Genomic DNA, 26,381 nt, shown 5'->3' with positions numbered 1-26,381 from the left:
TTTCATTTTTTAAAACTCTGGTCTTTTATGTCTTAAATTATTTTAAACATGTGGATTTTGGTATTTAACATTTGCCACTTTGTTATAAATATTATAAATTGTGTTGTCTAACTCTAACTTCTCTGTATATTTTAAAGATCTTACCTTCTTTTCTTTAAATTAAGCCTTGGTCATTTATTCTTTTCTTTTAACCAATGCCTTATGTTTCCACTCCGTGCGGTACTTTCGGATGCAGCGAGAGCTCTTATTCCTCTTGTATAGTTAAAGGTTTATAGTAGTCCATGTTGACTGTTACTTATCCCCTTAGTTTCTTCTAGATGCTTACAAACTCATTTATTTGTTCCATTATCTTTCTGGGTACTAAAATTAAGCTTACTGGTCTATAATTCCCTTAGTTGTCCTTATTCCTTTTTTTATAGATAGGTACTATATTTGCCCTTTTCCAGTTCTGTAGGATATCTCCTGTCTGAGTTTTCAAAGATAATCGCTAATGGCTCAGAGATCTCTTCAGCCAGTTTCTTAAATATTCTAGGATGTTTTTTTGTCAGGCCCTATTGATTTGAAGACACTAACTTGTCTAAGTCAGTCTTAACTTGTTTTCCCTGTTTTAGCCTCAGGTCCTACCCATTTACACTGATGTTCACTATGTTAGTCATCTGATCATTGCTACCTTTTTGGCAACAAAAAAGGCATTTAACACTTTGGCGATTGCTGCATTTTCTGTTGTCTTTCCTTATTGAATAATGGACCTACTGTCTTCCTTTTGCTTCTAATGTATTATAGCCTCTTCATTACTCTTACTATTTGAACCCATTTTGTGACATGCCTCAGGAGGTTGCTTAGATAAATGGAATGAAATGTAATGGAAAACCAGTCTGGGGGCTATTATTGGACAGATAGGGCGAAATATCTGTGTATTACAGTGCTACGTGCTCATGTGAAATATGATTGACAATGCTTGTTTTCTCGCACAGTCATAAAAGCAATGTGTTATAGCCTAAGTGTTAAGGATGTGAAGAATATTCTGTATTAGCCTAATACATAGTGCTATTGGTTTTATACCAGTATTCTGTTAAACACTATTTTGATAAAAACTTGACTAATAAATAGTTGCATGTTAATTTGTCATAATCTCTGAGCTCCTGATGGTGAAAGCAGTAGTTGAACACTATTCAAATGTTGCCAGTCCTGGTGTGCTTGTCACTAGACCCGCATTTTGAATATTATTCAGAAAGCTGGCTGTATTTTTTTTAAAAAAGGCCTGGTTGAAAACTAAACAATGCAATAATTTTGCAAAAGAGTGCACATTTTGTAAAGCAACAGTCTCTCACGCTAGTGAAATTTCAGACTATGCTAAAGTCACCAGATTGAAATATGCACAATTGAAAACAAATCCCTACAAAATTAGTAAGGTATCTTATGCTGTGGGAAGTGACAGCTTACTTTAGGACCTTCAACAGTGGTAATGATTCAGAGGAACTAATTAGAGCATGTTGGACTTCTACTGATAACATCTGGGTTTATTTTATCCAATATGAACTATTTTTTCCTTTAATCTGTTCATTAGTAATGCCATCCCAAACACCCAATGTTCGTCGGACAAAAAGAATACGACTAAAGCCTTTGGAGTATTGGCGAGGGGAGCGTGTGAACTATATGATGAGACCATCAGGTATTGTTTCTAAATATATTTCTGTTTGTCTTTAATTTTAATTCACTGCATTATCAGAGTATATATCAGGACTTATTTTTTGTAATAAATCCTTTTGAGTCATATTCATTAGACCATACTTATGTACTAAAAACCAAAACAATAATCAGTGACATCTGTGGCCTCAAACTGACTCAGTTGTTTTTCCCTCAGTTTTTCTCATTTGCTCCCCATAGCCATTAAGTATTTTTCTCCTTAAAACATATATAACTAGAAATAATGTCATAAGAGATTGCTACACACCCTCAGAAAGTGAAGCTGCTCATTCTGTACTTTTGTATGTTAATGTTATATTCCTAAAGGGGGGAATAAAGTGATTTTGCCAAATCTGTATTCTCCTACAAAACAGAATCATGAAGGTAAGAGAAGGAAACGACCTGTTGGGCTGACCTCTGGTCCTTCTTCCAGTGCAGAATTATTTTTCTGTGTCTATTGTTCTAATCCATCCAGTCTGATTTTAAATGTCGCAAGTAATGGAATGCATCTCACTCAAGGATTTTTGCCTTGCATGTCAGCCTAAATTTTTCCTTAGTTTAATCGCATTGTCTGTGATTGCATTAAATTTTCTCCATCCTTGTTTTTTTTAAATAGTTGACTCGCCTTCCTTAAGTTTTGCATACCTAGAAGTAGGGCCAGATTTTTGAAAGAACTCAGCTGCATTTGCTCTCAATGGGAGTTGCTTGATCCTGAGGTTTTTTTTTTTTTTTAAAAAAAGTCTGGCTACTTGCTTTAGGTGTCCTGCATGAGTTCTAAGCAATTTTGAAAAATCAGCCTAAACTGTGCTAAGCTCTTCTGAATGTCTGGCCCATATATCTTAGTTTTTAGACTTTCTAGATAGATCAGTCATCCATGCTGCTTGATTATTTTTCTTGCTTTTAGAATCATAGATATGTAGGACTGTAAGGGACCTTGAGAGGTCATCTAGTTCAGTCATAGAATCATAGAATATCAGGGTTGGAAGGGACCTCAGGAGGTCATCTAGTCCAACTCCCTGCTCAAAGCAGAACCAATCCCCAATTTTTGCCCCCCAATCCCTAAATGGTCCCCTCAAGGATTGAACTCACAAACCTGGGTTTAGCAGGCCAATGCTCAAACCACTCAGCTATCCCTCGCCCTGGCTGAGGCAGGACCTATCTGGACAGTCCCTGGTAGGTGTTTGTCTAACCTGTTCTTAAAACCTCCAGTAATGGGAATTCCATAACCTCTCTTGGAAGCCTGTTAGAGTACTTAATTATGCTTATATTGGGTAAAACTTTCTAAATAAGCTAACCTATATCTTCCTTGCTATTGATTAAGCTGATTACTTCTTGTACTACCTTCAGTGGACTTGGAGAACACTTGATCACTCTCCCGTTTATAAAAGCCCATAACATATTTGAACACTGTTATCAAAGTCACCCCTCAGTCTTCTTTTCTCAAGACTAAGTGTACCCAATTTTTTAACGTTTCCTCATAGGTCAGGCTTTCTACAACTTTTATCATTTTTATTGCTTTGCTCTGGAGTCTGTCAGGTTTGTCCATATCTTTTTGAGGCTGTCCAGAACTGGACACAGTACTCCAGCTGAGGTCTCACCAATGCTGAGTAGAGTGAGACAGTTACTTCCAGTGTGTTCCATATGACAATCCTGTTAAAACACCCAAAAGATATTTGATTTTTTTACAGTTGCATCACAATGTTGGCTTATATTCAATTTGTGATCCATTGTACCTCCAGAGCCTTTTCAGCAGTTCCTTATTCCCCATTTTGTAGTTGTAGATTTGATTTTTTCCCTCCGGAGTGTAGTATTTGGCACGTGTCTTTGTTGAATTTCATCCTGTTTATTTCAGATCATTTCTCCAGTTTGTCAAGATCATTTTGAATTCTAATGTTGTCCTCCAAAGTACTTGCAACCTCTCCTAGCTTGATGGCATTTGCAGATTTAATAAGCATAGTCTCCATTTTATTATCCAAGTAATTCATAAAAATGATGGATAGTATCAGATCCAAGACAGACCACTGTGGGACCTCTACTATATACATCCTCCCAATTTGACAGAGAACCATTGGTAACTAGTCTTTGACTATGGTCTTTCAATCAGTTGTGCACCACCTTATAGTAATTCATCTGATCACATTTCCCTAGTTTGCTTATGAGAATGTCATGAGGGACTGTCAAAAGCCTTACTTCAGTAGGCATCCTTCAGTCTCAAGAGACCATTAATATGCACCCCTGCGAGGTAAAGCCTTAGTAAAATCAAGATAGATCAAATCTGCTGCTTTTCCCCCGTCTGGTTGGCCAGCAACACTGTCCAAGAAGGAAACTAGGTTGGTTTGGCATGATTTTTTCTTGAAAAATTCCTGTTGTGTGTTACTTACGACCCTATTATCCTTTAGGTGCTTACAAATTGATTAATAATTTTTTCCATTATTTTTCCTGGTATGAAAGTTAGTCTGACTGGGCTATAATTCCCCAGGTCCTCTTTGTTTCTCTTTTTAAAGATAGGTACTATGATTTCCCTTCTCCAGTCCTCTGGGACCTCGCACATTCTCCATGAGTTGTCAAAGATAATTGTTAAATGTTCCAAGATTGCGTAAGCTAGTTCCTTAAGTATCCTAGGGGGAACTTCATCAGACCCTGCTGACTTGAATACATCTAACTTATCTAAATATTCTTTCACCTGTCTTTTTCCTATTTTGACTTTCTTCCTTCCCCCTAGATAATATTAATTGTGTTAAACATCTGGTCACAAACTTTTAAGTGAATACTGAAGCAAAATCAGCACTAAACACTTCAGCCTTCTTGGTGTCATCCATCATTAGGTCTCCTTCCCTGCTAAGTAGGGAACCTATGCTTTCCTTCATCTTTCTCTTGCACCTAATGTATTTATAGAACCTCTTAATATTGCCGTTTGTGTCTCTTATTAGGTGTAACTTGTTTTGTGCTTTAATCTTTCTGATTTTATCCCTGCATGGGACCTTGCCTACCAGTTCTGAGTTTGTAAAAGTCTGCTTTTTTGAAGTCCATTGTCCTTATTCTGCTGCTCTCTCTCCTTCTCTTAGAATCATGAAATCTGTCTATCATTTTATGATAGAAAGCAACCTGGGTGAAAGCAATCATCAGATCTGCAACCAATTAATCCCTGTTAGAATTAACTCTAAAATGACTGTTCTCTGATTAACTCCTTCATCTTCTGAAACAAGTTGTCCCCAGTACATTCCAAGAACTTATTAGAGACTTTTTTTGTCCAAACTACCTTCAGTTTGTCTATCTTTCTAGTAATGTGATGTGATGCTCAGATCTGTAGGTGAGGTTCCTGATATAAAAAGGCATAAAATATTAACTTATTGTTAGCAGTGTATGATAAAATACCTTTGTATGTGTTGGCCAAAATCGCACTGATCTTTTTGTATGAAGTTGCAAACTCATGTCAAAAGAAAGTCTTTCACCATCGGTACTGGCCAGATTTCTTTTATGCATTGGATGTGTGTGATTTTTGCCCTCTATCATGCTTTGTTCACCAGTTTTTAGCCTTTTTTTAATACGTGTGAATTAATCAGAATGAAGTATATTTTAAGCTAGAATTAGAAAAATGGTTACTAACCTCTAAATATTACATCTCTTTGGTTCCTCTTGTGCAGTAATTTTGTAATTATTTTTTTACATTATATATATTAATTAAAGCAATCTTTACAATTACTAATTGCAAGAAAATTAACATCAACACAGTATTTATGGTGTTCCCTACATTAAGTACGGGGAATACTCAGAATGCTGCAGTAACATTAATTCGGCAAAAGTTAAATTAAAAACTTTTTAACTTTTACCTAATTAATGCCTAGAGCTCCTGACTTTCTTTTTCTTGTAAAGTATTGTGAACCTCCCAGTTTGCCTTGAATGCAAAAAGATCCACTTCAGAATCCCAAAATTTTTGATGATCAATTGGAAGGACTTGTAGTGAAGACTATTCTTCCTGATCAATTTTCCTTCTGTTCAGACAGCTGACCTTCATATTGGTGGTGCCGCTGATATGCAAGGCCCTGTTAGACGATAGATTTCCACTCACTGCATTAGTGATGCAACTTCCTTTTGTAAATCCCTTGACCTCGTACTCTCCTCTTGGTTGTGTTGTTACCAGAATATGACTGTTTGGCAACACTGGAGCCAGTTGTCAAAGAGCAAACCTAATGCTCTAAGCTGTAGAAAATTTGTTATTTTTTTGTTTCAAGGAAAGTGTCTTTTGAGCCACTGACTTGGAAGACACGCCACATCCTTCAAGACTGGTGTGTCTCTTGTTATGACAGACCTCTCTGTCTCTGCCGTGACCAACCCTCCCTGGAACATCTCTGGACTCATCCACCAATGCAGGAGTTTCAACACAAGTGATGGAATGTTTTCTTTTTGAGATGGGAAAATCAGAAAATTTCAGGGAAGGGACAGCAGAAAATTCTACAGAGTCCTCATGCATTTTTTGCCTAAGACATTATCCCTATGCAGGATACAGTCGTCTCTAGAAAGTTCAAGAGGGTGCCTACTGACATCCTCAGGAGGGTAATTGCTGATCTAATCTTGTTCCTCTTTCAGCTGACTGAAAGATTTTGTGTACCTCTTTCTTCATCTACACTCCAAGATAAGACTCTTTTTTGAAATTTACTATAAATATGTGCTGTTGCAACATTTGGATTGACTCAATTGCTTGAGTGGACCCCTTCTTGGATGGGCTCTGATGAGAATGTTGTCCAGGAAACAGTATACCTATATCCCTTTCTGTCTGAGAAAAGCCACAGAACAACAAGGACTTCTGTGAACACTGAAGGCACGGATGACCGTCTGAAAGGTGGAGCTTTGTATAGAAAGTGATGGGTCCCTTGAGTGAATTGCAGAAATCTCCTGTGCATTTGATGAATTGGAACATGAAAATAGGTTTATTTCAATTTAATTGGCACAAGATAGTCCCCTTGGCAGATTGCACCACTATGGACTTCAAGGTCTGCATCTTTTATTTGATTCTCCTTATGAACTTGTTCAGGTGGTTTAAGTCCAAGACTATTCAGTCCTCCCTAGATCTGTTGGGTACCAGAAACAAGATTAAGTAGTGGCTGGAACAATCTCTGATTTGCAAAAGATGATCTATGGTCTTCAACATATTTTTCTTTTTTTGTGGATTTGAGGGTACTGGAGAAGGAAGGAAATCGATCATTCAGGATCTTTGCGAATTCTGTGATGTACTCTTCTCGAACCACATCCAGGACCCAACTATCTGATGTGCAGAGAAGCCATTGGTCCTTGAATTTTAATAGTCTCCCCCCAAGGTGTTGCTTGTCCAAACTCTCCTGACCATATTCAGGCATTGTTTCTGGTGTCTTCAGTTTTATTGCGGGAAGACTGATCTCTCCACTATCTGGGCTTAGACTTGTTCCATTTGCTTTGCTGTAGACCTAAGGGACAATCTCACGGACTTTGCCGGTGTTTCCCATTTGGTCTTAATTATTTTTTCCAAATAGAGATGAAGAGGAAAGTGCGGTTCAGGGTTTGAACTGGTTGGAAAATACTTCTTTGTAATTTCTGTATCAATCCGCTCTTCTTCTCCTTGGAATCTTTTCTGATGGGCTCATTTGATGGAATACCCAAGCATCTAATCACCTTTTGTAACATTGTCGCAAATGATTCAGGTGGAAAAAAGATTGTTGTGCTTTTACATCAACCTGTGATTCAGACTGAGTTTAAGAATTCACCTTCCTTCTGTGACGATCCTGACTTTCCTCTCTTGAACTTAGATTGAACAGATTTCCTAACCATCTTTTTGTTTTGTGATGACTATGAAGAAGAGGATGAAAATGAATTAAATGATAAAGCTGAAGAACCACCAGAGAGAGACAGTTCTATTCCTTTTATTATGCTTTTTCTTTGTATGTGTGAAAATGTTCTGAACAGAGCCTTTAGCTCTGGTGTCCTCTGGTGATGAGTCAAAGGAATTGCTGCTATCCCAGGAGAACAGGTCAGTTTTCTCCTAAGGATATGTCTACACGTAAATATATGTCCAGGCTTGAGCCCAGGCTCAAACCAAACCTTCTTTGTGTCCACACACCAATTGTGTTAAGCTAGCGTTTGGACCCAGGGTTCCAGGACCCTGCAGGGCTGGAAGGTCCAAGCCTGTGTTAAGCTGGGACCTCGGGTCCGAGCCCTATTGCTTTCCTGTGGGCACAAAGCTCTGGCTTGGCTTGGATCCCAGAAGACCTCCAGATGTATCCCAGAGTTCCTGGCAGCAGCTGCCTGGTCAAGTGTGCTCCCCTGTCCTGCTCCGGCTCATCTTCACTGCTGCATGGAGCTTGCCCAGAGCAGGGAGCAAAGCTGACAGCTGTGAGGCAGCTCCGGGATTTTGGGAATCATCCCTCCCCCGGTCGTGCTGACCTTGGAGCCTTGCCACTCCCCCTCCCTGCAGGGCAGCTGTTTGGTTCTTGCTCCGCTCTCTGGCCCTTGCTCGTGGCCCCTCCTGCCCTCCCTGGAGCTGCATGTGCAGGGGCGCCCAGGCTGCATGCACTATCGGGGTGGCGAGTGGGAGCCAGCCTCAAAACTTCCCTGCAGTCTCCAGGGAATCCTTTATCCCTGCCTCCGGGAGTGTGGAGGCAGGGATAAAGGCATTTTTCTGCCAATGTGACCCAGCCTAGAGATGGAGAGCCCAGTTCTCAGGTTAGATGGTACTTCAGTATAAGGCCTTCTCAAACTGCAGTCATTCTACTGAGACAGTCACAAAAGGAGCTGCATATGCAGTTATGTACCCATCTATTCTTTATGGGCACCTGAGTCCCACGAATAACACTACCACAGTTAGGAAACAGGGTGGGCAGTAGAGTTTTCCCACAGTGCACCACATTCTTAGGGCTAGAGTGTTGACATGGGGTGGAGGTGCTAAGCACTTTGGGATATGTTTACTTTGACTCGGGTCTGTGCACTGCAATGTGGACGCCAGAGCCCTAGGTTCAAGCGCAGGTTAGAAAATCCTCAACCTAGGATTAAAATGCAATGTAGATGCTCAAGCCCAAGGTTCCCTGACATGGATCATCTGATTTGAGTCCAACTAACCCTAGACATACCCTAAGTATCTGAGGTAATTTCTTGACTCCTTTTTAAAATTTTACCCCTTTGCGAAGGTGGGATTCGGAACCCGAATCAGATGAGGAGTACTGTGAACCTGTTCTGCTAACAGGCATCTCTTTGTTTGCCCCTTTAAGAGTGGATTAAAGGTCTGTAAGGGGACAGTGTAGCTGCTGATTGAGGCTCACAAGATGGCAAGCATGTTTTGTGCCAAATCTAAGAGCTCCCTAGCCAAAGAGGGTGTTTATTTCTTGCGGGGAGGGGGGGAAGATTCCTTTCTTCTCTCCTCCATGCAGAATTCCTGACTTTCCTTGGGGTTGCAGGAAGGAGATCAAATTGTCCGATGATGGAAGTGATGGGGGATGATGAGACCTGTGCTGTTGGGGGGGGGCATGTCTGAACCAGTCTGCTCCTGGCTTTGTCTGTGGCAGATTCAGCTGGTCCTGCTTATGGTTTCCCTGGGTCACTGTCCTTTGATGAAATCCCCTTTGGTGGCTGAAGGGCTCTCATCATTTTCTTGCCATTTTTCAATACATTTGCTGCCTGGCTGTCTGACTCCCAACTGAGGGGGGTGTGCCTGGGGACTGGCTCCTGGGTCCGAGTAAGGCGGCCAAAGCAAAGCCTTTCCAACCCAGCGGATGAGGAAGCTGGAGTGCACATGAGACCTAAACCTCTCTGCCTGCTCCGTGTGGCCAGAATACAGAGCAGGAGGAATGCAGCTTTGGGCTCCTGTTTGGACTTTTCTTCACCATCCCCTGAGCCTGTTACCTGGACAGGCAGGGGGCTAGGTGGGTAGGTGAGCACTGTGGAAATTCCAGGTCGGAGACTGTCTCTTCAGGATTTTTGATTCTCTCACAGCAGGTGCTGAATTCCACTGCCCTGCAAGTAGTTACAGGAGGCAGAACAAAACTCAGTGGGTCTCTGGAAGGTGGAGGCTAGTTCTCAGCAGTATTCCAATCAGCTTTGATTCTGCCCACAGCTATAGACCCGATCTGTGGATGTAGCCTTGAAAGAGAATCTGAGTTTTTGGATTGGATTCCCTAATGTGTCTGGGTCACTTCACAAGAGGTGGTGATTAAAAAAACAAGTTAACCGAAAAAGCAATAACAAGGAGTCCGGTGGCACCTTAAAGACGAAGAGATTTATTTGGGCATAAGCTTTCGTGGGTAAAAAAAACACTTCTTCAGACGCATGGATGAAAATTACAGATGCAGGCATTATATACTGACACTTGAAGAGTGGGGAGTTACCTTACAAGTGGAGAACCAGTGTGGACAGGGCTAATTTGATCAGGATGAATGTAGTCCACTCCCAATAATTGAGGAGGTGTCAATTCCAGGAGAGGCAAAGCTGCTTTTATATTGAGCCAGCTACTCTCAGTCCCTATTCAAGCCCAAATTAATGGTGTTAAATGTGCAAACGAATTTTGGTTTTGCAGTTTCTCTTTGAAGTCTGTTTCTGAAGTTTTTTTGTTCAAGTATGGCTACTTTTAAATCTGTTATAGAACGTCCACGAAGATCGAAGTGTTCTCCTACTGGCTTTTGCATGTTATCATTCCTGATGTCCAATTTGTGTCCATTTGTGGCCACAAAAAAACAATGAGTCCAAACAGAGTAAATTCTGAACTGCACTGTTTTTTAAAGAAAAAAAATGAATATGCTTTTTCATAAAAATAACTTTTAAAATGCCTACTATGCAGTAATGTATGTTACTTTTCTTCTATTTCAGGAGGGTTTGTGGTAGGTGGAATAGTGTCTCCTGAAAAGGATCCATGCAGAAAGGCTAGAATAAAGAGGAAACATACACCAAAAACAAGTATACACTTCCTTGAAACTTATTTTGTTTTTTATTTCAGTAGCAGTATGGAGCAATGGTTCAGATTATGCACAGTGCTAGCTCTTCACACCCCTCAGTACTCCTTTAGGGGAAAATTTTGTCAGAAGTGTAATTAATGTTAAAACATATTAGTATGAATTAAAACTAACATGTTAGTGTGGACAAGGACATTGGGCTTTAAAACATTGGTCATGGCTAACCCTAGATTAAGAAGAACTTCATGTGGTGAGAAAGGGGGAGCTACTTGAGGGAATCGGAGGTTGGTGATAAACTCGGAGCAATGGGTAAAGAAGGTGAACTGCAGTTCTGTCATTGATCAGCCTGTTGGTTAGATAATATAAGTTAATGCATGTGCTCCTATTATGTGTAGATAAGCTATTGTAGCTACCAAACGTTTCATGAACACAAGCAACACCAATATCATCCCAAAAGGCAATACACGAAGGTCTTATGTATATTGGGAAAACACATTGTGTTACACAACATGTTGACTAACATGTTTTAACTAATTTGATGTTGAAAGATTTTACCTTCAGTGTGGACGAGGACAGTTGTTTTAAAAATGTTTGCTGACTGGGCTGATGAGATAAGTACAGTTCTTGTCCATACTGCGGATAGTGGTGACTGATCTCATTTCCTATGATTGAGTTGGTCTGCAGATGATCACTTAGAACCAAAGCACCATATTCCATCCCAGTAAAGAAGCCGACTCCTTGTCAATCTGTTATCTGGTAATGGGTATAATTCCAGAAGCCTGATATTTCTGAGCAGAGGTATTGAGGCTTCCTACTTTCTAGAATGGAGTCTATGAGAAAAAAAATATAATTTTAACTTGGAAAAGGTTTGTGATGTAGGGCAGATACGCCTCCCACTAAAACTGCTTTAACTACTTTAAAATGCACAAAACAAAACCTCTGAAGACTTTCACTTGTGAATTTGGATTAGGGCTGTCAAGCAATTAAAAAAATTAATCACGATTAATCGCACTGTTAATAATAGAATACCATTTATTTAAATATTTTTGGATGTTTTCTACATTTTCAAATATATTGATTTCCATTACAACACAGAATACAAAGTGTACAATGCTCACTTTATATTGAATTTTGATTACAAATTTTTGTACTGTAAAAAAAACAAAAGAAATAGTATAATATAATATTTATATTGTACCTAATATAAGTACTGTAGTACAATCTCTTTATCATGAAAGTTGAACTTACAAATGTAGACTTATGTACAAAAAAAAAGTAAAATTTTAGAGCCTGCAAGTCCACTCAGTCCTACTTCTTGTTCAGTGAATTGTTTGGCTACAATTTTTAGAAGATAATGCTGCCCGCTTCTTGTTTACAATGCCACCTGAAAGCGAGAACAGGCGTTCTCATGGAACCATTGAAGCCGGCATTGCAAGATATTTACGTGCCAGGTCCGCTAAAGATTCATATGTCCCTTCATGCTTCAACTACCATTCCAGGGGACATGCGTCCATGCTGATGACGGGTTCTACTCAATAGCAATCCAAAGCAGTGCGGACCATCACATATTCATTTTCATTATCTGAGTCAGATGCCACCAGCAGAAGGTTGATTTTCTTTTTTGGTGGTTCGAGTACAGTAGTTTCCATGTCGGAGTGTTGCTCTTTTAAGACTTCTAAAAGCATGCTCCACGCCTCGGCCCTTTCAGATTTTGGAAGGCACTTCAGATTCTTAAACCTTGGGTTGAGTGCTGCAGCTATTTTTACAAATCTCACATTGATATCTTCTTTGTGTTTTGTGAAATCTGCTGTGAAAGTGTTCTTAAAATGAACAACATGTTCTGGGTCATCATCTGAGACTGCTATAACATGAAATATATGGCAGAATGTGGGTGAAACAGAATAGGGGACATACAATTCTTCCTCAGGAGTTCAGTCACAAATTTAACGCATTATTTTTTTAACGAGCGTCATCAGCATGGAAGCATGTCCTCTGGAATGGTGGCTGAAGCATGAAGGGGCACATGAATTTTTGGCATATCTGGCACGTAAATATCTTGCAATGCCAGCTACAAAAGTGCCATGCAAATGCCTGTTCTAACTTTCTGGTGACATTGTAAAAAAGAAGAGGGCAATGTTATCTCCTGTAAATGTAAACAAACTTGTTTGTCTTAGCAATTGGCTGAACAAGAAGTAGGACTGAGTGGACTTGAGGACTCTGAAGTTTTACATTGTTTTATTTTTGAGTGCAGTTATGTAACAAAAAAAATTTTACATTTGTAAGTTGCACATTCATGACAGAGATTGCACTACTGTACTTGTATGAGGTGAATTGAAAAATACAATTTCTTTTATTATTTTTACAGTGCAAATATTTGTAATCAAAAATATACACTTGTATTCTGTGTTGTAATTGAAATCAAATATATATATGAAAATGTAGAAAAACATCCAAAATATTTAATGCATTTCAATTGTTGTTCTATTGTTTAAAGGTGCGATTTAAAACTGTGATTAACAGTGATTAAATTTTTTAATCATGATTAATTTGTTTGAGTTAATCATGTGAGTTAACTGCACTTAATCAACAGCCCTAATCTGGATTGAAGGCCCATTTACTAAATGTCATTTTGGCAGCAGGTTTGACCTATCGTGAAATCGCTGAAAGAAGATGAATTTCTGCCATCATTTATCAGGTTCACTTAAGGCATGCCTTTGAAACCCCCAGTAAAGAGCCCTCTGTCATGGGATATTAATATGTTCCTGATTATGCTAAATGTTGCTTTTGAGCCACTTGGTACTTTCGGGGTCATGTTTCCTACCTGGTAAGTCATTTCTGACTTCATCTGGTAGCAAAATAACTTTAGGTTCTAGTGACTAAACCTTTATACTATATATACTTTATACTTTATTTCATAAGACTAGCTGGTACTTCAGACATCTCTGAATTTCCCTCTGAAGGGGGTGGTAATTTTCCAGTTTAATAAGACAGGCACTCCTTCATCAACACTTCATGAACATCACTGGGTTTTTAGCTGATACAGACTAAATCCCTTAAATGAAAAAAAACTGAGTACATTTTCTAACATAAATCCCCAAGTTCTACTGAAACCAAGAGAACTATGTAGAAATGTCTATCCGATTGCATCTGTCACTGCTACAGCACATGGAGGCCTGCAGTTTGGAGAGGGTCATGTGAAAACTTATCTATCTGAGGCAGAGTGGCTTTGTTTCCAGCCTTAGATTTGTCCCTGTGTTAGGATATCTGCAAAGCTGCCATGTAGTATTCTCCATGTATTTATGAAGTGATATAGGTTGCATTTGACATTGAGAAAGAAATCCAGATTCTGACTGCTATACTCCCCAGTTATAGGGTTCCCAAACTGTCCTGCCCCTTAGTTTGTGTGAGATTTGGGATATCTTTCTTTGGTTTGGTTACCTTCACTCGTCCTGAAGATTTTTCCTCAGAGGAGTCTTAATTTTCTGTACTTTGCAAGAAGAAGTTACACTGACTTCCTGACGTTTGGCTGGAAGATTTACTTTTATTTTAGATATATCCTTGAGATTTTAATCTCCAAGTGAAGATCCTGTAAGCTTGTAAAGGAAAGGAAAACCTTCACTTGTAATAATTTTTCTTTGAAGGTTTCATTTTTCAGTATTCCCACTCACTCAGTCACCTCCATCAGAATTTAGTAGGGGGAAGGCTTTTTTTGGATTTCATAAAGTATTTAAAATTCTAAGTGGCTTCAGGAACTTCAGCGTCTTTAAAGCAGCAAATGGACTTTAGAAAGTAGATGGTCTTGGATATGTATTGTTGTTGTTGTTGTGACAGGAGCAGATACCACTGTTCTCAGGAGTCCCTGTCTGTCTTGCATAAGAGAGCGACTCCACTGAGAAATTATAGCTTCCAAAATTTAGTATTACAAGTAATTCCCATTTATTTAGGGAGTAGTCTTTCAACCTATTTGAATATTTAAAATTTGGGGAATTATTTAAATCCTTAACTACGCATTTGAATTCTAAAATATTTGGAAAGTGGTGGTGGCATAATCTCAGGTTGGTTTAAAAATGTACAGTGATTAGTTTTTTTACACTGTTCTTTTGCAGGGAGTCATGTTGTTGAACATTTGAATGTCTCCCTAGCAGATACTTCTAAGCCAACTGCTGTATGGGATCCAACAATTAATGAAGAGGTTTTGCTAGGTAAGTTGCTGACGTGACTTGACCAGGTTCTGAGGAGTTCTGTGACAAGATTGCAGAATTTGGTCCTCCTTTGGGGTCATTCAGGGAAGTATGCTGATCAGGGCTTCCTCCGCACACCTAAACTCTTGAGGTGCTGAGATATACCTCTTTCTTCTTCATGCAGAAAGTCGGGGGAGCCAGAGAAGGGGAAAAAGGGAGATAGCACATTACTCTAGAATTTTTCAGTCTGCTGCTGAACCTGGTACTTTGGAATCTTATAACAAAGTACTATGCTGAATACTCGATATGATTAAGAAATTGGAGGATGTACTGTGCTAATGACAAAAATGTTTAATATACATGTGGATATTATTGTTCAGCTTCTGTCAATTTTGTTTTTCTGTAGATTGTGTTAACACTGGAAGTAATCATTCTTGTTTCTTTAATGATGAGTCAGTGGAAATATATAAAAACCTGAACACATCTGTTTTTGCTGCTGGTAAATTGATCTTGAAACCACTTAAAGAAAAGGGGCACCAATTTGTTTACACAGATAATATAGTGAGTACATCAGTTTCCTTATATATTCTTGTATAGCAAAATACCATGTACTGAAAGTCTTCGATACTTTAAAGACCTATTTAGTATTGTTAGAAGTACTCTACTACTTGAAGTTAATGCTGTATTTGTAACTTTTATTACATGTTTTCTTAAAAAGGAATACGTGCAGAAAACATGTTAATGAAACATTTAAATTGTAGAATCAAACACTGAAAAATAAGGGAAATTCACCAAGTTAAATTTTGCTCTACAAAAGTAACTGAGTCACCTGGTATACAATAGCCTTCCTGTGTTCTTCATTATATGGAAAAAATATCCATATATTCTTAATAAATACCATAAAATGTAGGTAGCAATGTAAAATTTTCTTCTACATTAAGACTTTTACATTTCAAATACCTGTCTTTATTAAATGCTTGATTTCACAACCATAAATTGTAGTGGGTTGGGGGAGTGATGAGAGGAGTTAGGGGCTTACTGTTTTTTGAGAGTTTTTTGGAGGTTTTAATTTGTATTTATACAAAAAACTTTAGTGTATATGAGGGGGGGAAAGTTTTAGCATATAGGATTTTTTTTCTTTGTTAGTACTACAATCATTTTGCAAAGAAAATATCTCACTAATGATAAAATATTTGCTTTTGATTTAATTTCTGAAGGCTTTCCATGTTATCCGTGGCAAGATTATTGTTACCCTTCATAAGACATCCTATTATCTGACTACAGGAGATTTTTTCTATGTTCCAGAAGGTAAGTACATTTTAAAAACAACTTGTTGCAAAGGGACCAGCTGAAGGGAAAGTATAAGTGGTGGAAATTAAGCTGAGGGGGTGCTAGGAGAAAGATAGGGAATAATTGGATAACATTTGCTGAATTTGGGGATAAGAACCTCATTAAGAGATGAATAAGTCCCAAAGGCAGAGAGAAGTTAGTGGTCCATCTTGTGTAAGCAGTAACACAAAACAGTGTATGTTTATGTTGGTTATCTTCATGCTTCAAGTGCACCATGAAGCCAAAAGCTATGCCCTTGTCTTCAATCATTCAATAAGGGCTAGTACAAAGTGTAGCAGTACTACCTGAAGTGTTAACACTTTCATAAAAGGTTTTGGAAAATCCCTACTATGTTAGCCCAAATAACGGCTATTATATCTTGCTACCAGCAGAAGGCAGGAAAAAGGAAATAGTGATGTCATCTCCAATCTGTGAAAGTTACTGCCAAACACTGTTCAGTTCTTTGATCTTTTCTAGTCCGCTAAACCAACTTGCTTATTTTGGGATTGGTCTTCAGTTGTGTTTTACTGGTGTAACTTTATGGTTGGTTAGGGATATGATATATATTTTACTGAAAGCCATACCAGTGAAGCCTTATTGTGGATGCAGTTATATCAGCATAAAGGTGATTTAAACCTGTATAATTATTCCCCTTCCTGTACAGGAATGGTTATACCAGTATAAAACACATTTATGCTGACATAACTGCATCCCAGCTAGGTGGATTGTACGGGTATAATGAAAGCGATGCAGCTCCACTGTAGGCAAGGACTAAGTTATTTGGCTTTCAATGTAATTAGTTTGCAGCTCTGTGTTTTAGCAGAATTTTCTGTCTTTAGGTTAGTAGTCCAAAGCAAAGGGTCAAAGACTTTTCAGGGGCTGGAGATGACATGGTTAGGATGGCTCCTGTCCTCTCTGTTGTTATGGATAATGCATCTTTAAAGGTATGTACTGAAGCCTTGCAGGATTTAGTCTAGATTGCACCTGCCAGAACACCCTGTCGCTACAAATACTGTTAGGTGCATTTTAATAAATGCAAGCATCTAAAGCCCCTGGTGAATTCACCATATAATCTTACTACTGGCCCTCTATTGGCTACAGGTACTATGGATGCTAATTTTTCATGCAGCCGTCTATCCACCCAATAACTACAGACATCTGACTTTCAAGGACTTGCATGTTCTTTATGAAAAATATGGTAAAACTACCGAAGCCAACTCCCCTTGACTATTCTTTCCATGGTTCAGACGGGCACAATTATTTTTACCGCCATGTTTAAATATGAGCCTTGTCTAAACTTAAAGCTTCCACCAGTATTCCCATCAAAAGAGTTTGCCCCCTTTGGGAATTATAGGTTTGAAAAGTCCTGACGTGTGGACAGGGTCATTGAGTTAAACATACCAAATGCCTTGGAGCTCATAACCATGAAGCAGGTTCTGTTCATCTGCAGAAGACTTTTAGTTCTAGATTTGGATGTAGCCACTTTCAGCAGATGACTGGATCAATAGTACTAAAATTGCCAAAGAATCCAATCTCCTGTGCCTGTAGAGTTAGAAAAGGATTTGGTTGCTCTTGGATCCTGAAATCTGGTAGGAAAAACAAAACATTGACAGAGGAGTTGAACTGAAAATCAGTTGTACTCAGGTAATGGTGAGTTCTGTGAGAGTTCTCTGTAATTTAAAAAAACTAAAGAAAAAAACATAATATTGAGAGAGTAAAAAAGATCTCACTTCAAAAGTAAAGAAACCTTGTGAATAAACTTGATACAGGAAAATAGTTGTGACTGAGCTATAAGGAATGACGGTAGCTGAAGCTGAAGAAAGCATTTGAAGTGTTGGATATTAGAGGCACTGGAAAAAAGCAATTTTTAGTGACTGACTTTTCTCACAAATTTCACAATATTCCAGCTAGGTTATTCCTATTGGTTTGCTGTAATGTTGGAGGGGATTAGAACATCCTTTGTTAGTTTCTAATCGTACCTTTTGGGACTTTTTTTTACAATGCCTCACAATTTTGGGGGTGAAAATAGAGTTTTCTTTATATTGTCACAATTGCTTTTACTATTTTTACTGCTCAGGAAGTTTTCTAAAGGAAGTTTTTTAAAGGAATGTATTAAGCTGGTAAATCTTCCTTTATTTGGGGTCTGACATCACAAAAATTGTTCCTTGTTTTCATCTGCTGGTAGGAGATTATCATTAAGGCTAAGAGTTAGTCACAGATATTTTTAGTAAAAGTCATGGACAGGTCACGGGCAATAAACAAAAATTCACTGCCCCTTACCTGTCTGACTTTTACTATAAATACCCATGACTAAACCTTAGCTGCTCCTAAGGCACTGCTGCTCTGCGGGGTCCCCGGTGGCCGACGGCTGGCCCCTGCTCAGGTTGCGGGGGTTGACTGCCTATGTCCGCCCACTGTTCTGAGGCTCCTGGGGACAGCTCTCTGTCCGTCCCCGGGACCACTGCTGCTCCAGTGATCCCTGGGGCGAGCCACACCGGCCACTGCAGCTGTGGAAGTCAAACGTGTTGCGGAAAGTCACGGAATCTGTGACTTCTGTGACCTCTGAGACAGATTCAGAGCCTTAGTTATAATATGGTCTGAGTTGGCGTATTATGGGACTGAAGAAAACCCAATTAGCCACATGTTAAAAATGGTCTTTTCTATTATTTTCCTCTGTAATTATTCCTTGCTGTAATATTTTGAGGGAGGGATAATTGTTTCCTTAGTTATGACCTGTTCAGTTAATCAGATACAAGAGCAGTCTGAACTTTTTCCAGGCAATCATGTTCCTGCATAAAAAATAAATGTTGGATTTTTCCCCAGTCCCTTTTGGGGGAAGAGATTTATTTTTACTGTTGTGTAATCAATTCCATTATACACAGCTTTTGGGAAATCTTTTGATCAGTTCATCTCTGTTCTGGATTTGGTTCCAATTTAATACAGGTTCAGGAGGTTGTTGTTTCTCTAGTTGCTATCTTTCTCATTAGCCCAAAATTGAAATCTTGTGATAAAGCAGGTTTACAAACTGTATTAACATAAAACAGGTTCTTCTTAAACCTCTTCACAGTAAAGGGCCGATATCTTAAGTCCCTGATTTAGGAGGGTGACATGGATGCAAAGTTCATCTCAATAGTAATGAATTAATTCCAATCTGTGGTGGAAATAAGTAGTTCAGAATATTAGGATTGGAGGCAGAAAAAGGGATCAAGTCGTTGACAGAAGCCCACATTAAGAACCTCTTTCACTGAAAGGAATAAGTCTTGGTGAAAGACTTTGGGCATTGTATGAACATCTATTTGATCTCCCTTGAGCATTCAGTTCCCTTAGATCCTTGACATCTCTCTGAATGCAGGGCCTCAGACTCAAAATTGAAGGGTAAGAGGTCAACATAGGCTATCTGGAGCTTAGGGAAGACCTACCTCTTACTGTAGAGAGTTCAGCAACGGAGGCTGCTTCCCAAGAACAAATTCTGGAGCCAAAAATAGCAGTGAAATCCACAACCACGCCAGAGCCAAAATTATAGGTAGAGTGAGGGGAATTACTGTACTTACTGCCAGATTTGAGACACTTGAAACTGATTGGACCCACCTGAAGATAGCCTCTGTTACAATGCACTAACATCTGGTAAGAGTTTCGGGTATTTTTGGGGTGGTTGAGTTTTTTACTCTGGTCTCAGAATCCCTATCTGGTTGTAAGATCACTAGATGGAGCTAGAACCAACAATTACTACTGTTGTGAGTAAATCTGGATCTAGTGACTGGTGGCTCTTCAGGTACCCAGAGTTGGCTTTCAAAGCCTTCTTTAGAAAAGAAAAGCAGCAGGCACTGCTCCCCCTCATTACAGGCATAAAGGGTAAAGCCTACTTAGCCACTCCCTTAGGGGCATCTTTTCCCTGATACCTTTCAGGCTGCAGTTGCGCTGATCCATTGGACATTTGAGCATCACACAAAACACATTATTTACAATCTAACCTCTTTTTACATTCAGCCACAGCCCTACTGCAGTGGTGCATCCTGGCAAATGCCTGTCTGCAGTCTCCCAGGAGTAGAGTGATAGTTACACCCTGAGCCCTTGAAGTATTCCATTTATCTGCATCTGAATACTGTTCCTAGCTATAACATCTGCAAGGAAGACAGCAAGTTATCAACTTTGGCTGATTATTTATTGCATTAAGTTGGTCTTTCATCTGCACACTAATGTTCTGTTTAAACTTGTCATAAAATTCCACTTTAATCAGTTTGACACCTCTCGTTTGGTTTCTGAAACTACATAATTTACCTGTCGAGGCGAGGTTACACAAGTTGGATGTTAAGAGGGACAAACTTTTTGTTAATTAGTTTTTTTCCTTCCAAGATAAATTTAAAATAGAATCTATTCCATATTAGTTTGCTGTAAATGGATCAGACACTGTTCAAGCTTGTTAAGACTTTAATTAGTGATGATTCTGAAGTAGACAGTCAGTTTCACTAGGCTGAAGGCAGCTTTGATGGAACTTTATGTAATATTGTGATGGGATCCCTGGGTACAACCTGGAACTGGGCTATCACTGGGTCCCCTTAATTCTCTAGCCTGCACGGTCTCTCACAATGCTTTGCTAGTGACCAGCAGCAAACTCCTCCAGGCGCTGTTATCACTCAGTACAACAGCATGTGACGCCCTACGTACAGCTAGATTGCATGTATGTTCCCTGAACCACTCACAAATCACACAGAGATAGGCACCAGCAAATCTCCCAACCCCCAATCTTGCATCCAAGGAATATACCACCTTGTCCTGATCAGAAGCCTGACTAGTGTAAGTTTTTTTACGAGTCCACCCCTCCCTTGATGTGGAGAGTGGACACATTAGCCTTTGTAAACTGAACTGAGATTTCCCAGCCACTTCAAGCAAAACACACTGTTTTAGGTAAAATATAAAACAGATTTATTAACTACAGAAAGATAGATTTTAAGTGATTATAAGTGGTAGGCACAAAAGGTCAGATATAGTTACCAAAGAAAATAAAAGGTAAGTGCACAGTCTAAATCTAAAACCTTATGAGACTAGGCAGTATTTAGATCAAGCAGTTTTTCTCACCCCACTGGATGTTGCAGGTAGCATACAGTTCTTAATACACAGGCTTCCGCTTTATGCCTGGGAACAGTCTCCTCAGTTCAAGTCTTTGTCTTCCTGGTGTTCTTGCTTCCAGAGCAGGTGAGGGGGGAGAAAGTTAAAAGCACAATGCCCCTGTCCCTTATACTCTTAATTCTTGTTTATGGACAGAATCTAGCCCAGGCATACCTGATGGGCCTTGCTGAGTCACAGAGTTGAACAGTCCCCATTGTGTGGTGCTTCTCTTACAGAATTGTCAATCCTTTACAACTCCACTACTGAACTCAAAATCGCTTAATTTCATACACATTAATGATATACATATTTTGATAGAACAGTGAGTTTCAGCAGATCGTGACCTTTCGTATGATATCTTACATGACATGCTTTGAATGAAATATAATTATATGACGGGTGAATATGGGGGTTCAGGGTGCTGCTTTGAGGTACAGAGTGCCACAAATATCTATTAGAGAAGTGCAAAGCTGCCACTGAATCTCTGTTTATAACTTCTTGTAGCAATAATTCAGGGGTGGCCAACCTGTGGCTCCGGAGCCACATGCGGCTCTTCAGAAGTTAATGTGTGGTATAGGCACTGACTCCAGGGCTGGAGCTACAGGTACCAACTTTTCAGTGTGCCGAAGGGTGCTCACGGCTCAACCCCTGGCTCTGCCACAGGCCCTGCCCCCACTCCACCCCTTCCCACCCCCTCCTCTGAGCCTACCATGCCCTTGCTTCTCCCACTTCCTCCCTTCTCCCCGCCCCCCCGCCCCAGCCTCCTGCATGCCACAAAACAGCTGATGGGGAGGGAAGGAAGGAGAGGCAGTGATCGGCAGGGCCTCTGGTGGGCAGGAGGCTCTGGGAGTGGGGGTGGTGGGACAGATGGGGGGCTGCTGACGTATTACTGTGGCTCTTTGGCAATGTACATTGGTAAATTCTGGCTCCTTCTGAGGCTCAGGTTGGCCACCCCTGCAATAATTTCTCAACCTGTCATCTTATTCTGGCTGTCCCTGTTCAATTAGCGCTCAGCCCTCCTTCAGGAGGTTGATCTGCAGTGGCAATTTCTGAAGGGAAAAAATTGACTACTTACCTGTGACTGGTAAGATCTCTGTGTATGACCTCTACAGATCTATGCTTAACTTCCATCCTTCTCCACTTCCTTAGGGTCCATCTCTTGGTATTCTGAATAAGTGGAAAGGCATTGAAGGTGGTAGGGGCTGTAGACCTCATATCAAAAGCCTTGCTCTACAAGAAGTATGTACCCTTTTAAATGGTTCTAAGTTTATGGTGCTGTAAGCATACAAATCGCTAGTGATGATCTGCAGACATTACTTTTGAGAACTCCGGTTACAAATTTGAACCCCTTGATGGGATAGACTTGTTTTTTTTTTCTTGGTGTGAAAATCACGGCTTTTATTAAAATTCTCATAGCTGTTGATGGCCCAAACTTACACATTCCCTTCAAGACACTCCTCAATACACATCCTCTTAAAATTAGTCTAACTCTATATCAAAATAAGCAATTCTAGATGCAATTTTTTCCTCCCAACTATTAATACATTTTAAATTAAATTCAGACTTTGATGGCTTGCCCATTATCTTGCTTCAGAATTATGGATGAAATCCTGTTTAAGTTGCCGACCTATCCTAACTGCCAAAGAGTTCAAAATGCCTATAGGAAAAGTGTTCAAAGTTAAGTGATGCTACAGCAATGTGGTCATAATACAATAAAACGTTCTGATGACTTTTTATTTTTACTCTTAGGAAATGGATACAACATACGCAATCTCCTGAATGAGGAAAGTATTCTTCTCTTCACACAGCTGAAAGGAGAAAGGTAGGGAAAATAACTTTGTACATAAAGGTTTTAACTAATATATATTTCAAGTTTATATGCAGTGTAGTTTTCTATTATCCAATTACTCTTGAATATAAAACGGCCTTTTATGTCCATCTGGTTGCAGAATAGCAGCCGTGTTAGTCTGTAGTCGCAAAAAGAAAAGGAGTATTTGTGGCACCGTAGAGACTAACAAATTTATTTGAGCATAAACTTTTGTGAGCTACAGCTCACTTCCACGAAAGCTTATGCTCAAATAAATTTGTTAGTCTCTACGGTGCCACAAATACTCCTTTTCTTTTTATGTCCCTCTGAATGTTCTATTTCTTAAAAATTTGCATTTTTAAATGTTATAGCTGTGCATATACAAAGTAATTTTTCCACTACCAAAAATAGGACATCTGAGCTCCTATGGAATTAAGAATCTTTTTTTGTCAAAAGGAAGTTGATACGATTGAGCAGCTCATAAAAATGTTTTTTAAAACTTTTATTTCTAATTAGCAGTAAGTATTATGAAACCTACAACTTTCGAGCTGAGTAAAATGTCATCCCAAAATGGTTTTGTTAAAAATGTATTACTCTAAATACACACTGATCTTTACAAATATAGACATTTGAAGAGCTTGAAGTATATGCAGTTTTTAGAGTAGGTACCTTAAGTTTGACTCTTAAGTAACTTGACTTTCAAAACTGCTGGGCACCCAACACCTCCCAGTGACTTCAGTTGTCGTGCCCAAATTTAGAATTCAAAAATAAAATGGAGTGGTCCTGAAATTATACAGATTATTGAGAAATGGTCTGTGGCTTCCATAGTCTAAGTAAGTACATGCACTGAGGCTGAGCTTCAAATCCTTAAGACACTTAAAGGGTCCCTTGTACCAATTAACTCTGATCTCCTGCGTGTATACAGTATAAAGACTCGATTCTGTAATAGAGAGGTAGAGATATTAATTTTTTAAAAATCATATCTTAATAAATGAATTGTTAAGTTTTGAACTATAGTGTTTGGTTGAAAATTTATACCAGCTTGTCCTGTGCCCTCTCCTCAAGTCATCAAGTTATGGTGGTTATTGTTAGAGGCTGCAGACAATTTTGAGATTTTTCACGTGCTCTTTTCAAATGCAAAATGCCTCATTTTGAGAAACTGGACCAATGGAAAGTTGGTATTTGGGGAAGTTTTGGACAATATTTTTTTATGGTAGATTTTTTCTATTTTGCTTGTCACAGCATATACTTCAGGCCTCTTTTTATCCTTGTGTCATTCATAATAGCAATTACAATTGTCTGTCCAGTTTGATGTCACTGCACTGTAATGTATCTCAGGGGACAAGACGTTAACCAGAGCTGACAACTTTTCTCTCTGCTATCTCTGAATGTCTCTTTGTAACAACTGTATTTTCTCCTGGCAGTTCACTGCTTTCATCTTTCTTCCTTTTTTTTTTTTTGAAAAAGGAAGATGAGATCTAAGTAATCTCTCTTGACACATCCTATGTTGCTTGACAAATTACTTCTCATTGAAATTAATGAACCTTCATCTCATTGGTAATCCATTTCCCCCCATTCAATAACAATCTGACTGAATGCTGAACTATTTCCAAGTTGTCTTTTGTATACATTGGAATACAGATTTTCATTTTAATCATTTAGAAGTCTGATCACACTGCATGCTGAGTCTTCATGTCCTTATCAATTTATTGTTTAATGCCTAACAAATCTAGTTTCATATGTCAAGTTTTAACAGACCTGATGGTCATAAATGAAAATAAAATACAGCGTTTATATTTAATTTTTTACAGATGAAAATATGAATGTTGAACATCCAGAAGGTTTATTATAATGCATGAGGATCTGTCAGAATCCCTTTTCTGCAATCCCACCTAACATTGAAAGTTGAAATAGTCAGAGAGAGAGTACTATTCTCCTCAGGTTTCCATGGCCAGTGATCCCAGGAGGTTTCCGCAAACTTGTTGATTTTCAAGCCAAGAATTTTATTTAATTTTATTGGCCTGGGATTAACATTCTAGACCAGGAAAATGCTGAGATTTAAGATCTCAAATATGTGTATCAACATTAGGGACAGTTGGGTTTTTTTGACAAAACAGAGAGATGTAAATAGGATCAAAGGGAGTCACTGAATTACTAGGCACTCTCCTGCTTTATATACTTATCAGCTTATCATGGTTTAAATAAGACATTTTAATTGTCTAGGTATATATTTAGAGCACTTCTCTATGAATTTGATCCATTTAGTGTTAAGATTGCTTCACTATCAATAAGCAGTTCAATTATCTTCACAAAATGTTCGTTAGTGCGTTGTTAAAATATTACAGGCAGAGCTAGTGTTAATGCCAATAGTTGTTCTTTGAGTGTTTGCAGGTGTATGTTGGACTCGGATGTGCACATGCTCAGTGTGTCATAGCTGGAGAACTTTGTGTAATAGTACCTGTCGGGATGGTGCATGTGCCCTGTGCCACTTCAGGCCCCTTCCTGAGGATAGGTAAAAGGGTGGCACTGCCCTTGTGCCCCCAGTTCCTTCTCACTACCTGCAGCCTGAGTCGGAGATCCCTGTGCAGTTTACTTTATAGTTACTGCATTACAGTGAGTTTTCTCTGTTGTTTTTGAAGATTGTTAGTAGTAATTTCGTACCCATTACTTAAGTTTGTATTCATTTTAAGTAGTTAGTTTGAAATCTAGTGATATGCCCTCACCAGGTTGAAGAGCCCCACACTCACTGATCGCACAGTGCTTGCTGTGTCTGGATGAGGGACATAACAGAAACATGCAGTATCTGCTGGTCATTCAAGAGAATGCAAATTCCTGGAGAACTGTATCTCAAACAGCACCTCATGGAAAAGCCAGGAGGCCTGCTTAAACACCAGAGCCTTTGACAGATCATCTGGCCCCTTACACTGCCTCAAAGGGGGCAGTGGTCTCATATAGACCTCTAGACCAGCTATATACGAAGACTACAGAATGAGTGTATGGTTCGTTCTGAATATGTGGGTATTTTATTTTACCTTGCATCTTTTACCTTGATAGTATGGCAACTGCCAACCACATTAGAATTCTTAACGTTTACCTCTACTATGCTCCATGACTTCCTGGATAGTAATGAGGACCTCTGGGAAAATCATGAACGTACAGTGTACTCCTGAAGCCAAGTGCCTAGACAGCAGATGGTGTGGATAATGTTAGCCTCCCAGGCTAGTCAAGTTTCATTACGGCCTAAGATAAGGATAAACCACAACTATTAAAATAGGCTCCCTTTTCTGAATTACCTCTGCCATTGCACAGGAAAAGGAGGAAGTAGAAAAAGCTAAATAGGAGTTGAAAGCTGTTTGTGGACCC

The 26,381-nt window shown here is 39.2% G+C and overlaps 1 protein-coding gene across 9 annotated transcripts in view; it reads left to right on the top strand.

Moving 5' to 3' along the window:
• Window positions 1-26,381, top strand: part of CENPC (centromere protein C) — a 71,316-nt gene that overhangs the window by 29,280 nt on the left and 15,655 nt on the right. For 4 of the 9 annotated variants that reach the window (XM_038400621.2, XM_038400623.2, XM_043513178.1 and 1 more), the window contains exons 13-18: window positions 1,568-1,672; window positions 10,513-10,599; window positions 14,702-14,797; window positions 15,183-15,337; window positions 15,994-16,084; window positions 22,961-23,033. In XM_038400621.2, coding sequence (XP_038256549.1) covers window positions 1,568-1,672; window positions 10,513-10,599; window positions 14,702-14,797; window positions 15,183-15,337; window positions 15,994-16,084; window positions 22,961-23,033 — 607 coding nt within the window. Of the gene's footprint in view, window positions 1-1,567; window positions 1,673-10,512; window positions 10,600-14,701; window positions 14,798-15,182; window positions 15,338-15,993; window positions 16,085-22,360; window positions 22,451-22,960; window positions 23,034-26,381 lie in introns of all 9 variants that reach the window. The other 5 variants (XM_038400625.2, XM_043513181.1, XM_038400624.2 and 2 more) reach the window with 3 other exon arrangements.

Source organism: Dermochelys coriacea, chromosome 4, assembly GCF_009764565.3.
Source record: "Dermochelys coriacea isolate rDerCor1 chromosome 4, rDerCor1.pri.v4, whole genome shotgun sequence".
NCBI classification, from domain to species: Eukaryota; Metazoa; Chordata; order Testudines; family Dermochelyidae; genus Dermochelys; species Dermochelys coriacea.
The sequence above is the reverse complement of the archived record's forward strand: the minus strand, read 5'-3'. Positions and strand labels throughout refer to the sequence as shown.